Raw genomic sequence first — 15,396 nt, 5'->3', positions numbered from 1 at the left:
AAAAACAGATCCTTCTAAACAAATTTAAAGCTGAATGCATTTTCTTGTAAAGCAGTATATATCTATAGGGAGATTCTGAACTGTTTATAACAGATATTGCGTAAATTTATATCAGAGCCTTTACTGAATTATTGTAAAATCATATCAATTGCATTGCTTTGGGATTTTATACTCTTTGCATGTGCATATTACTCGCAAGTATGTATGCGGGGTTTATGCAGTAGTAATTGGTCGTTTCCTCTCTGAAGAGCTCGAGGAGAGCGAGTAACTCCAGCACTCTCTACATGCCATGTGCAGCAATACCTTCTGCTCCATCTCTCCTCATCTGCATTTATGACCACAGTGCTCTGATTTTACTTTGACATCTAATAACTCCTTATCGTGGATTTTTCTTTTTTCTGTCGGACAATAAACAATTAGGCTAATAATAAAAAAAGGACATCACGACCCACTCAACTATTTCAATCACCTTGTTTGCGCTTTGTGGAAACAAACTTGGGGCACTTTGTCAAGACTGTGTTTATCAGTGGGAATATTAAGGACGAGTGTTAGAATTGAACTCCTCAAGACTTCCAAGTACATTCAAAGAAGACTGAACAGGTAAAGCTGATACACAGGTAAAGTTCATATTATTTTAATGCGCTATAGTCTGCAGTGTACACGACGCGTAGAACGCTTCTGCTTCGCTACACACTGCTTTAAAGTGGACAGTTTCGTACGGGTCACAACGCATGCTTCTCGAGAAACGTTTTAAAACTATTTGAACTTGATGTTTGAAAAAAAAAAATGTGTAAAAATTCGCGCTAACAGCAACGTTCTAGTTTTGACGCGTCGCGTGACTCGCGTCACGGTGTAGACGCAGTGTTGGTGTGAGCTGGGATGTTTGTTGATGATTTATTTTCCTCTACTCTTCCAGTGATCGAGAATGAATCAGACCGCAGGAGTCACAAACACTTACAGAAGATGCTCAAAAGGAGGCAAAGTAAGTCGGGTTTAACTGTACGGAAATCGTATGAAAAATATTAACAAAACAAACTGAACTGCAAGATACACCGAAGAGCTGTTAGAGTCGAGGTGACTGACTGTTGTGTCGCAAGTGCCATTTCACAGTGGAAAAATGGTTGAAGCTGTATGTTGGTAAACTGACAAGATGTCTTGTTGGATTCGAACTTACAAGGCTGAAAGTATTTTGTCTTTAATACCGCGCCAGACAGACAGCAATGAAATAGGTGTAGTGAGAAATCATAAGTCATAAAGAGAGAGAACCAGTCGGGGGAGCAGCCCGGGACCTATTAACCAATCAGATATGCTGTCTGACATGTCTGTAATTTTATTCATATAGATTTTCTGACTGACATTCTGACCTGTCTGTGGAGGGTGATGATTTGGAGACAGTGGGTTGACTAATTCTTTGACAAAAAAAAAAAAAAAAGAAGATCCAAAATAGGGTCAATAATAATAAAAACCTAATTATTAAATGCATTTAAAAAGTGTTAAACTACTCTCAGTTTTTCACTCAATATATGGGATTCAGTTCCTCTATTTGTAAAACATCTTTTAGCTATGTGGGTTAGCAGGTCAAAATTTACAAAACTCAAATGGTATAATAGAAGCTATTGACAGTAAACTTGGTCTCGTAATGTTTTTTTACTTGATCAGATAGCTATCAGATCATGAAAAGACCAGGTTTAAATGCTCTCCAGAACTCATTCGAGTCAATCCGATGACACAAACCACTTCAGGAAGTGGGTTGAGATGTAATGCAGGCGCAGATGGACAAGTGTAAATGCATCTGGTTGTTGAAGCCACATATGTAAATTAAGCTTTTCCTTAAGTGGCAAAAAGTAAATGTGTGGGTTATATCACAGCACTAATGAAACATTACTCTACATGTATGGTCCGCTGGAGATGAACATCTGTCTTCAGCAATCATGCACAGCACAACACAAACGTAACTCTTCAATCTGTGGAATCTTCACATGTTTAACACAGTCATTTTCATTAAATGTGGTGAATGGTTTTCACCAATACTTTCACAAGTGCTGATGCAGCTCTCTCAGCTACTGCAGCCTTTGATTTTGAAATCAGCTGATGAAAATATATAGTTGTTTTCAGTCACATGATCTCAGAATTTGCATATAGCACAGGAATTGACGATTAGATGTATGTATGTATGTATACATATATATTAGGGGTGTAACGGTTCACAAAATTCACGGTTCGGTTCGATACGATACACTGATGTCACGGTTCGGTTCGGTTCGGTTCGATACGTTTTAGATACAGCAAAATGTAAAAACATCTCAACTTTTCAGAATGCCGCAAGCGCACCGCGGGTCATGTGACAAGAACCAACCAATCAGCTTCATCCTTTCCCGTAACAACGTTGAGAGCTCAGCCAAGATGAAGGATCAGCTGATCATAGTTGTATATGGATTGCAATTTTGAAATAAATTTAGTAGCAGAGCTACTGCAAGCGATTTTTAGAGCTGCAAATCCATTTATCCTTCGCTGAAATTTCCGCGTCTCATGGAGAGAGCACGTCATTGTTGCTTAGCAAAGACAGACGCCTCATGAGCGCTTCTGCCCGAGCGCTTTGGAAAGGAAACCACTCTCTTGCCATCACCATTATAGCTTAAAGGGAATCCAAAGTGCACCCAAACACCAGACCTGTTGGTTATTGGGGGATCTTCTCATTTCTAGTCTGTTAAACGCATTGGCTATTTTGCAACGAGCCTTCAGCGCGTACTGAGTGAGCGAGCGCCTGCTGAGTAGCCTAACATAAACATATAAGATGGTGTTTTTTTCTTCTTCGGGAGTGTCAGGGGCGTTGCCTGTTACGTTGTTTGGGTTATTGGGCTACCTTGTTGAACGCATATCATTATATTTCTCTCTCTCTCTTTTTTTTTTTTTTTTTTTCAAATATAATTAAATACTCCAACGAACCGTTCGGTATACATAATGCGTACCGCGTACCGAACCGAAAGCGTCGTACCGAACGGTTCAATACGAATACGCGTATCGTTACACCCCTAATATATATATATATATATATACACACACACACACACACACACACACATATATAATTATTACTATTATTATTATTATTATTATTTCTAAGACATTTATGTGGCCAGGTGTAAATGGAACAATTTTAACAAAACAGATCTCCTATTTGAGAAAACACACAAAGTGTAAATGGGGCACATACATTTTAATTATTTATCTGAAATATATTTTCCTCCTCTCACGCTAACTGAACACGCTAACTGAATTTGTGAATGGCATTCAAGGGGGAAATGATCAGTGAATGATTACTCAAATTTTAGTCTGTTTACAACACAAAGCTGTTATTTGATTTCAGAACACTCAGAATATGGCACACAAGTCATGTTGAAAAAAAATCATAACAGCATATACATTTATAACTGCAAAAATTTTCATTTTTGGTTAAACTACTTTTATTATTTGGTATTTCCGATGTTTTTTAACAAATGAAGTTCCAAACCTAGGTTCGGGAAGAGCCTAATCATTCAATCCTCTGAATCATCATTATGAGCTTATATACAGTATAAGCAGCACTCATTGCACTTTCCAAGCATAAATTTATCCGGCATTTCTTCACGTCTCCATATCCTCCTCTATTTTTGTTATTCTCCCTTTAGGTAAAACCGCATTAGGGGCTTTGAACTCAGAGCTCAAGCCGAACCATGGGTTTGAGCCTCCATTGAGGACAGCAAGCAAAGTTCATTTCCCATTAGCAATCAGGACTGTATGGGCAGGCGAACTATAATACATAGTACAGCATGCAATTTAATTGCAATTTAATTCAGTATACCATTCAACAAATGTATGGAAAGTCGAGTAGTGCAGTGCAGAATTCAGAGTAATTGCGGTAAGTCCTGTAAACAGCTGTATAAAGCAGTACAGTACATAACTCAATGTTGTAACTCTGCCCACAGAGTTTTTTCCCCTGAAGTTGAATAGCAAATAGATAAATATGGTGTTGTATTAATGGTATGTACAGTATGCACTCTGTTTGCCCTCAGGCTCTTTAAATTCTCTGCTGGAATTCCCAATAGTGCCACAGTGCTTTGGGAATTCAGTCTGTTTCCTTAGTATTCCCAGAAATATTTGATTATAAATTTGGTTTGATGAGGCAACTGGATGCTGAGTGATTGAAGCAACCTTTTATTGGATCCCACTTTTGTTAGACATGGCTATAAATGTGGAACAAGTCTCATCTTTCATTCTTTCTTATCGATCGATGCACCACCCAGACGATCACAGTTCTAGTTAAAACCAAATTTCTGTTATGGGCACTGCATTGCAGAATAAGGTATGTGTTTATTGATCTTGATCTTTCCTGTGCTGACTACCCTTCCTGTTCTAGTGCCATTAATGCTTTTCACAAACTGCTAAAAAGCTCCCTCGATCAACACATTTAGTACTAGAGATGCTTCTCAGAACAGATTTAGTATCAATAAGCTGATGTCATTTTATGTATTAAATGCTGCAGAATCACCAGGGTTGCTCACTAATTTGGATCCATGCTACTCTTGCTTGGCATACCCTCTGAAAGGTCACTGATTGAAGGAGAGTTAGTGAAGTGTGCGCTGTCTGATACTGAGAGAAAATCTGTCATGTTTCAATTGGATCAAATTGATAAGTGTGTGTTTGAGACAGTTTCTCAGCTAGTGTTATGATAATGATAGTTGGGAGCAACAGTTTGCAGGTAATCGTGATGCCTTGGCTCTGAAGTCAAATGTTAAAAATTAAAATAAAGTCATTTTAAATACTTTCTTCCATGACAGATATAGGGGTTTTAGCAAAAAAAAAAAAAAAAATCCTGTTTATATTCTGTGCATATAGTTCACCTACCTTGGGATCATCCGATCTTCAGATTTCTTCACAGAGTACTATAAAAAGTTTACAGTAAAAACCTGTTAATTGATTAACAGCAAGTTTGATCACTCATTATGGTGAAAAAAATGTAATAAGTTTAGAAAGAAGTTTAAAATACTGAAAAAAATATGTAATCTGGTAACTTACAGTATAAAACAAATATACCTTAAACTGACATTCCCATGTGGCAACTTGGTTATATGAGTGGAATAAATATTTTGAAGCAATGTTTATTTTATAGTGTTATACAAATTTTTACTGTATTATTCATTATATTAGTGTCATGTGTTACCGTGATGGTTTTTTGTTTTTGTGTGTGACACTTTCTGCATAGTGGCAAAATGCATGTGCTCATAATTTCACAATTATCCGATTATCATGGGACTATGGTTAAAGTGTATTTTAAATGTACTGACAAGCATTTCTGTGAGCTTAAATACACTTTAATGTAATTTATTTAATGCACAAACAAAATAATATTAAAGCAATTATTGTACAAAATGAAAAATGATACTTTATAATAAAATAAAAGAATGCAATTTAAAGTCAAACTTAATTTGAGATTATTACAAAGTGCACTTTTTCTAGAAAACTCATGAAAGGCTATTTTCTTTAAGTACAACTTATTTTGCTAAATCTGCTTTTATGATTTGACGTACACTACAAGTTCACATTCAGTTCAATTAAACATTTCCCCCCACAGGCGTATCCGTTTTATTTTCTAAAATATTGAATATCCTTGAAGAAATACAGCTGTACATATAAAGTTCACTGTTTAATTTATTTTGAACATAAATAGTTTTGAAAAATAAGCTAATGATGCATTGAATTTAGCTAATGACTGGGTTTGAATGAGAAACAGATACCATGTGTTTTGCTAGATATTCTTGCTGAATGCATTTGTGTGAAAATAATTAAAAAGATTCACTGCTGACAGACACTGCTGTTCAACCGACTGTATCATGAGTTTTGAAGATGTGTCGTAGGTATTAAGATCATTGATGAGTGAAAGACTCAATGTAGTTGTTTTATAGGCTTTACAGTTGCTCACATCTCAAAGTCTTTGTAAGCCTCAAATCAAATTCTAGACTACTTCTACCTGAATCCTGAGGTCTACAGTACTGTTTGTGTCTGTCACTGCTGTGGTCATTACGTTCAGTTGTTGATGGCAGCCTTGACCACTGTTCCTCACAGTGCAATGAAGTATATGTAAGGACAACACCTTCAGTTTTGTCCCTAAGGCAGGACACACATCATGGTATTATTATCTTTATGACAAGCTGGGACAATGGCAGAAACGGAGAGGTGTGAAGGGAAACCGGTATTATCTCTGAAGCCTTTGATGATTCAGTGTATCTTGTGGACAGAAGTGTAGAGTGTCACTTTGTGTGGGTTTTGTGTCCACTCAACTGAGGCTCTAGAAGAGTTTGATGAATTATTCTGTAGGAAACATGTCATGACACTATACTGGAGCAGAGAGCAACTTTACAAAGGAGAAGTAGGATTAATGTTGAGAGTATTTGACACATGCACCAGTAAGGCTCTTGATTGTCTGCAGAAAACAGTAGGATATATTTATCTGGGTATAGGAGACTGTATGAAATATATAAAAAAAATTATACGTTTTATATTTCTGGTACAGTTTTAATATAAAGTAATAGTTTGGTTGTATATTGTAATGTATTTAGGCTGATTCAACAGAATTAAATAGTATTTTCGTGAAAAAAATCCTGTTAATTTCGATTTTATAGGCCTACATTTTTCTTCAGTGTGAATAATATTTAACAATCAACTAAAACATTTTTAAAGTGAGATGAATGGTTCTGAAAGTGCACTCAGCATCCTCCAAAACATATTAATGTGGATGTGCCAACATTATGCTGTATTATTTTGGTTGCTTGTATTTATCACAGCAGTTCAGAATCAAATGTCTGTTGATCGGCACTAAAAGGTTAATGCTCTATTGCAAACCTAACCAATAATGTTAACAAAAGCAACCTTGAGATAAAATGCATTCATAGAAGCGCTCATGTTGTTTTAGCTTGCTTTTATAAGTCTTAGAGCTCTTTTATTATGACTTACGTTTCACTGAACTCGAAGATTGGACTCGTGCAATGCTGTAACAGGTGAGATGCAGAGCAAGTTTACTATGTCAGAAAAACATGCATATGGAGCTGGTTATGTGATGCAGATGTCAAAATATACTGGATGTATTTAGGCCAAATGGTTTTACGGCCATACCATGATATTGTTCAAGAGCTGTGTGAAAACAAGTCATTAATCAATAATCTGCCTCTGTAATTGTTATTTTGAAAATTTTTCAGTTTGTCACTCATTATGGGACACTGATTGATGTCATGGATATGGAGGTATTTGGGTGCTGTTTGAGACAGGACCACTGGCTCACACATTAGGTTTGCCTGTTTTAGAATAGCAAAAATAAGGAATTATTGGTGATTTTCTACAGTATGTGTGAAAGAAACTTGGTTTTATAGGGTGTTTGCATTAAGGTCTAGATCAATTTATTGAGTTCATTTTTCATGCTCTGTGTTATTTCCCCCAGTCAATACTTTCAGTACTGCAGAGATTCATAAAAACCTGGAAATATCAAGGAATATAGGGATGTTTCAAGCATGAAAAAGTCATTGAAATTGGATGGGGGGGGGGGGGTTTAGTTTACATTTATGTTCTAAAATATTTCATCTGCAAAAAAAATGCCATTTGTAAATACAATAATAATAATAAAATCTTTAAAAAATGGTTGAAAGGTGTGATACTTTTTGCTTTTGGTGAATCATGCAAAGTATAAATCCTCTTGCATATTTTTTTTCAGAAGGAAGAATTATCCATGGGCATGTCAGAATATCACAGAATTCCTCAGTGTAGTTGGAATTTGTTTTATTTTTTATTTATTTATTTTTTTCTTGAAGAAATGTGTGTTTGCTTGTTTTAACAGCACCTTTTAAATGCACTTTCTGTGCTTTGGTGAACAATCACTTTTAACATTTGGTTCATTTTCCCTGCTGACAAGCTGTAGCAGCAGTTAACCACTAGAGGTCCCTATAGTAATACATTCATATAAGGGTATTTTTGGTACTGTACATTTGGGACATGTTGTTTTCAACATATGCTGATCAGATATGGCAGTTCAATAAGAAAATGGTTGTGAGTGTATGCCATCTATTGAGCATGATGTACGTAAAAACACAGATAAAGAGCTGTAGATGCTTTTTTGATTATGTGCTGGCAGATTTACCACGGTTCGCTGAAGTAAACATTGCACATGCACATATTGAGATATATTGCTAAACCTAAGCTTGAATTTTAGTAGGGCTGAAGAAGAACATGTTTGTGCCATCTGCAGAAAGTAAAAGCATCTCAGCATAACAGGAGTGAATAGAGGAATGAGTTTATTTTCTATGGCGCTGTGCTCACTAGTTATGTCTAGACAGTTTTCTCTGAAAATAAGACCAAGAACAAACATCACCCGCTGTGATGAGAATGAAGTGGCCCCAAGTGCTCTCCATACTTTTTCAAAACTTTTAAAACAAGCACTAAAGAACACCTGCTCGAAGGAAATCCGAGTCTCCCATGACTTTCCCAGCATCTGCTAAATGATTGCGGTTGTAAACCTGAGTGGTTTCTGCTTTATTCTCCCTGGAAAGACAAACAGTCAGATTCATTCTTAGTTTTACCTGGAGGCAAGTTTACAAGAGTTGTATATTCACCATGAGGCTATGTCATAGTTTCTGGTTGCATTCAGTCATTGGAAACTTCAGAATGTTTCGCTGCTTACAGGATAAACATGTAGACGTGGCCAACAAAACTTTGTTGTTTATCTCACCTTATCTCATGAGGCTTGTTAAGATGTGATCTAATACTTCTCTAATGCAGATATTTACGATTTTATGCAAGCAAACAAACAAAAATCCCATAGAAATACATTGATACAGTGACTTGGTGGTTATACATATATGTGACCCTGGACCACAAAACCAGTCTTAAGTCGCTGGGGTATAGTTGTAGCAATAGCCAAAAATACATTGTATTGGTCAAAATTATAGATTTTTCTTTTATGCCAAAAATCGTTAGGATATTAAGTAAAGATCATGTTCCATGAAGAAATTTAGCAAATTTCCTACTGTAAATATATAAAAATGTAATTTTTTTTTATTAGAAATATGCATTGCTTAGAAATTATTTGGATAACTTTTAAAGGCGTTTTTCTCACCCTCAGGTTTCTAGATATTCAAATAGTTGTATCTCGATATACAATATATTGTCCTATCCTAACAAAATATATATCAATGGAAAGCTTATTCATTCAGCTTTCAGATGACGTATACATCTCAATTTTGAAAAAATTGACACTTAAGACTGGATTTGTGGTCCAGGGTCACATATACATGTATGACTACCAGCTGCATTTTAGTGCCTTGGCATTGTGACAAAGATTTTTGCATGGACAGATTTGATGCCTATTGCATTTGCTTTTGTAAACGTGTAATACTTTCTTTAATGCTATGCCAGCCATGTAGGGTTTTGTATGACGCTGTCCATGGTGCTGCCGAGTCCTGGTGCTGAAGTGCTGGTCAGCTCCTGATCTAAATAACGCACCTATTTTCTTCTGGATTCCACAAGAAACCCCCTATTGAAGACATGCCTCACTGAACAGATTGTGTTCTCTTTATTCACCAAGGTTTTACATGCTCTTTGTGAGAAATGTTGATCTGCATTTGTTCAGTTTTCAAGAAATATGTTATTATGATATTGGAGATGGAAGGCTTTTACCTGGTTTTTACTCCAACAAAAAATACCTAGACTTTTTCATTTTCTAAAGAAAATGTAAGTGGTGCACTGCTACGCAGTTGCTAATGTATTCTGAGAGGTTGTTGGTGTTTTGATATGCAGTTGCTAGGGTGTTTTGAGTGGTTGCTAGGTGGAAAACCAAACTTTAAATTTCTATGATATTCTGGTCTCTAGATATGACTAAGGTTTCTTCAGTATAAGAATATGGGTTTTCTGCACATATTATATTGTTGAGAATAAATTTTTTTTGTATCTTATATACATAGTTTCTTTGAAAAGAACATGTGCACAATAAGTTATATGATTTGAGGAATCATTCATGCCTGTAGCAGAAATGGTGCAGGATATTTGTTCATATCAACAACCAAATTAGCAATAGTTAGTGATGCTTAGCAAAGAGAGAACATTTTATCCTGTCCTCTATACATAATTAAAATTAAATAATAAAAAGTTTAATGTTGTTTCTCTCTCTTGGGGATATGAAAAAAAAAATACTACTCACTGATACATATGCATTATTTTTATTCAAATGCATAATAATTGGAAATGTATTAAGTAGGAAAATCTGTTTTATCCGAATCTTATTTATGTTTAATCTTTTTTGATTTCACACAACTAATCTACTAACCTCAGTTGAAAGTAGGGGCTTGACCCAGGCTCAGAGGTGATGGTAGTCACGCTGTGTTTTGCACTGAAGTGTATCCCACAATTACAGTGCCAAGATTAGCCAGCAGTGCAGCAGTGAGCTCATTGAAACGTGCCAGCTATCGAGCGTTAATTCATTACTCACTCTGCTCCAATCTATACTTATCACTGGAGGTTCCATAGCACAACTTATTGAAATAAGCATTGATTTGAGAGAGCAGTACGTAGTGGGGTGGGGTACTTAATTTATTGTTTGCAATGTGCCTAATTATTGCTTTTGAAGTGTTTTCATAATCATTAACTAAGTCTTTTATTCAGTGGCTAGAGAGGGGAAACCACATCATCAACCTAATGCAATGAGCAGTAAAGCTGCCTTAATAAAATATAAACAGAATATGTGTTAGTAAAAGCTAAATGTCTAAAAATCCAGCTTTCTTCTAAACCTTTCCACAAAAACCCTCTAAAACATATTGTGTTAATTTGTGAGTACTTACCCATTGTCACGATTATGTTAAGTTAAGTTATGTTATTTAGTTAAGTTCCTGTCTTGTCTGTTATGAGCTCTCATTAGATTCCATGGTTTCTGATTAGTTAATCCTTGTCCAGCTGTTCCTCCTTAGTCCTCTAATTTACCATGTGTGTACTTATAGTCCTGTTTCTGTTTTATCCTTTGTCGGTTATTAGTTGTGATATGTGCTGCATCTAGTCTCGGTAACGTCTTATTTTGAATTAGTTGTCTTCGTCTGCTGTTCTCTTTCCCCGACAGCATGTTACAGAATAACCAACCACATCAAATCAAATGGAAGGCATGGACTCCCCAGTATTACTCCGCCTCCTCAGACCTGAAAGCCAAAGAAGGCTGGAGTATCTGGGCTTGATGCTCCAGCACGGCGGCCTCTCCCTCACAGTCAGTGAGCCCGAGAGACCAACAGGGCTCGTTCATGAACCAGAGCCAGGGATCACGGAAACCAAGGAGACGAAGCATGCTGATCAGTCCACCTTAAAGCCAGAGGTGGACATGAACCTTATTGATCTGTTGCCTGCAGATCCTATTCCCTCCCTAGTACCCACCCTCAAACCTCTGTCTTCTTCGCTGGTTCCGTCTTGATTGTTAGAGGCTCCGGACCCATCCAGGGATCTTCCTCCTCCGATGTCCTTATAAGATTTCCTGGTCCCATCTCCTCCACTGGTTTTAGCCAGTCTCCTGGATTCGTCGGCCCTACTAATGTCATCCAGCTCTTCGGCTCTGCCTCTGCCGCTAGCTTCTTGCGGCTCATCAACCTCGCCTCAGGCTTCCCCTCCACCAGCTCGGGTTCATGCTGAGTCCACGGCTGCACTTCAGCCCTCCAGGCCCATGTCTCCACCTCAGCCTGTCAGCCCACCGGTTCTGCGCCGGCTCTGCATTCCTTTGGCTCCACCGAGGCCAGTCTGCCCAAGGACTCCTCCGAGCTCCCTAATACATCCGGACAAACCTTGATCGACCTTCACTCAGTTTCCGCCACGGATTTCCAGGTCTCCGGTTTCGCCTCGATCCTCCACCCCTTCGGCTTCACCAGGCTCCTCCCTTCCTCTGATTTCCCTGTCGTCCTTACTTGCTCCATCGTTGCCCTGGTCAGATGAGTTCCCATCTCCACCTCAGGCATGCGAGCCAGCCACTCCCCCTTGGGCTTCCAGGTCTTTGATGTTGCCCTGGTCCATCGATCTCTCAGCTCCTCTGGTTCCTCCATGTACCCTGGTTCCGCCTCCTTGGATCAGCCTCTGGGTGTCGCCCAGTCCTTCAGCCAAAGCTCCTCCCTGGTTCCTCCCACTGTCGGCTCCACCATGGTGTTGGCCTCCTCAAAATTCACCAGGTTCCAGTCCTTCACCAGCACCATGCCCTCCACCTAAGCCTCCACCCTCATTTCTCCTTTTCTGTCATCTACTGTTGTGGCGTGATGTCACGCCTTCTGAGGGAGGAGCTAATGTCATGATTACGTTTAGTTAAGTTCCTGTCTTGTCTGTTATGAGCTCTCTTTAGTTTCTGATTAGTTAATCCTTGTCCAGCTGTTCCTCCTTAGTTCTCTCATTTACCATGTGTGTACTTATAGTCCTGTTTCTGTTTTATCCTTTGTTGGTTATTAGTTGTGATATGTGCTGCATCTAGTCTCGGTAAAGTCTATTTTGAATTAGTTGTCGTCTGCTGGCCTCTTTTCCTGACAGCGTGTCACACCCATATGACTAGTTTTAGCCATTGACATCCCATTCCGGGGTGCAGTTCCTCGAAGAACTGTTAGCCAACTATTGATTGCTTCCCAAAAATCTTGCAAGGCTGAAATTACAGCTCTTGACCTGTGGTTAGAATGTGGTTATGATGTGGACTTAGATACTCTTAAATACATACTCTAGGGCCCAATAAATAAGCTAAAATGCAGAAAATTATATATTGTATTCAGTGTATTCAGTATTTAGTATTCAGTGAAGTGACTGATGCCCATGCCATGAGTGTTATGTTGATGTTTTTAGCTCTAATATTCAGTCAGCCTATGTTTCTGACAGACGTTATAATGTGCTTGAGTATTATAAAACATGCTGGACATGCTCATAGTTCATTAAACTTATTTTATGGAATGACATTTATGTTGTGGCTTAAATTACAACAAAAATGTTACAAAAATAAACTTATGTATTTACTTACAGTGGTAATGTATTTACTTACAGAGTTGTTTTATTGTCTCTTATAGCAAAAAAAAAACACTTTTATTTAAACCCATAAAAAAAGATCCTGTTCTAAATAATAGTGAATCATTATGATTCATTATTTGTCCTTTTAAAGTGGCAATAATATAAAATACTAAATCAGTTCTTTTTAAAATTTTATTTTGACAATTTAGTTGAACATTGAAATAATTTGAGATGTGTACTTTAAAAAAATAAAAATTATATTTACTCCACGATTCTAAAAATTCCTCATTTACTAATAGACATAATCTTTACAGCAGTATCTTGGAGAAATGATGCTGTGGAGAAGCCTACTGACCTGATGGTAATTGCATTCTGCGTAGCGTTTAAAAAAATTAAATAGCTTTGTTTTGTTTGTGCAAATTCACTAATGCTCTGACATTAACTGTGATCCCAATTCAGTTAATTAGTATAAAAGTTTTACTCCGCCACTTGCGTGTGATGTCAGTAATGATAATCCTATATTGTAAAACCAACGAGGTTTAAATGAAGGAGGTATGACAATGTTGCTATGGTTTTTGGGAAATAGTTTTGGTTAGTTTATCCAGTGATGTGTTGTATCATGGTATTTAATCAGCGAGTTAAATCATTGGATGGGAGATTGCACCGCTGGACAACTTGAATTATTTCAATTAATCCATTTGCAGTCAAAAGAATGAGTGGGGAAGTGATAGCAACCCATGTCTTCTCTCCTCCAAGGCCAGCAAAGTAATCATGGCCTATAAGAATGAGTTCACCAGAGGCTGGAAAGCACTGAGGCACAGCCACGGATAACTAAGGGAATTAGACCTTGAGTAGAGACACAGCAAGAGACAGAGAAGACCATTTATAATTCACAAGCTCAGGCACTTAATTAGTGAAGCAACTTTCTGCATGTCAAATAACACTGTGTCCTAACCAGATACAACCTGATAGAGCGACAAGCGATAAAAGCTGGGAGTCAGAGTTTTTTTTTTTTTTTTCTTTATCAACCACAACCATAACAACTAATGAGGGATTGGACATTCAGACTCTTTCTGCTGAGACATGCCATTGCGATGCTTCTAAAATATTTAGTATAATGCAATGGAAAATTTCTAATATGAACAGTCAGAATACATGGCAAGTTCTGAATGTCTGCCATTCAATAATAAGAAATGTTTCTTGAGCACCAAGTAAGCGTATTAGAATTATTTATTTTATAAGTTTATTTGACTAAATTCAGCATTGCCATCACAGCAAAAAGTTTCAATTGTAATAATATTTCAAAATGTTATTGTTTTCACTGTATTTTGATCAAATAAATGCAGCCAGTTTATAGTTACTGCTTAATATTAAAAAAAAAAAAATATATATATATATATATATATATATATATATATATATTTCATGCATATGCAATATTTATTTTGTTTTATTATATTGATTCTTTTTAGAAAATCTTAATCTGTAATACTCTCATTTAGTAAATTAACATGTTTGATTATTATTTATCTATATATCTATATATATATATATATATATATTAATCAAACATATGTTAATTTACTATATGAGAGTATTACAGATTAAGATTTTCTAAAAAGAATTTATATATATATATATATATATATATATATATATATATATATATATATAATATATATATATATTTTTTTTACCTTTGTTTTACCAGGAAATAATCCCATTGAGATTCAGAATCTCTTTTTCAAGGGTGTCCTGGCCAAGACAGTAGAATAATAGTTCCATATTTAAAAAAGAAAAATAAAGAAAAATACATGTACAAACAATTAACAAAAAAAGAAAGAAAAAAAAAGCACTCAGTAACAGTACATGTGCATTTAGTACTCAAATAGTCCTTTATCCTCATTTTAAATTGTGTCATTGTCTGTAAATAATACAATTTAATACAATTTTAGCTGATTCTGAAATTTATTCCGGGAAAAAGGTGCAAAAACTTTAAAGGCACTTTCACCGAAGAACGTTTGCGTTCGTGGGATATCATACATGATTTGCCCATATGATCTAAGATTTCATGGTAGTGATTTTAAGAGTCAGAGGAGAACATAATTAAGGTGGCAGTTTACAAAGTATGGCCTTAAAAAGAAAAATATACCAGTGCTCCAGCCTGTGATTGTGCAGAGATGGCCAACCAACACTCTCATACAAGCTGCAATGATGAGTACGACAATTGGAATTAGTTACAAATCTTAGTGCTGCATGAAATACTGAATCCAACATTTTCAGGTTTTTACAGTTCATATACATGCAAACTCTTTGCTTGAACTTTTTTTCCAGGTATCATATCATATTCATCAGAATCATAATTGCAGTATT

The 15,396-nt window shown here is 36.5% G+C and overlaps 1 protein-coding gene and 1 long non-coding RNA gene across 3 annotated transcripts in view; both read left to right on the top strand.

The window, feature by feature from the left end:
• The first annotated feature begins 230 nt into the window (after window positions 1-230).
• The window catches only part of dpp6a (dipeptidyl-peptidase 6a), a 352,070-nt gene continuing 336,904 nt past the window's right edge, over window positions 231-15,396 (top strand). The window contains exons 1-2 of one of the 2 annotated variants that reach the window (XM_052596001.1): window positions 231-600; window positions 917-982. In XM_052596001.1, the coding sequence (XP_052451961.1) occupies window positions 926-982 (57 nt within the window). In that variant the 5' untranslated portion in view covers window positions 231-600; window positions 917-925. Of the gene's footprint in view, window positions 618-916; window positions 983-15,396 lie in introns of both variants that reach the window. The other variant, XM_052595999.1, reaches the window with a different exon arrangement.
• On the top strand, window positions 11,041-13,037 carry LOC128013206 (uncharacterized). Its single transcript, XR_008183265.1, has 2 exons — window positions 11,041-11,374; window positions 11,919-13,037. It is a non-coding gene; the product is annotated as an uncharacterized LOC128013206 (long non-coding RNA).

The sequence above is a fragment of the Carassius gibelio genome, chromosome B24 (genome assembly GCF_023724105.1).
Source record: "Carassius gibelio isolate Cgi1373 ecotype wild population from Czech Republic chromosome B24, carGib1.2-hapl.c, whole genome shotgun sequence".
NCBI lineage: Eukaryota > Metazoa > Chordata > Actinopteri > Cypriniformes > Cyprinidae > Carassius > Carassius gibelio.
Note: the sequence above shows the minus strand (reverse complement) of the source record. Positions and strands in the feature narration are given on the sequence as shown.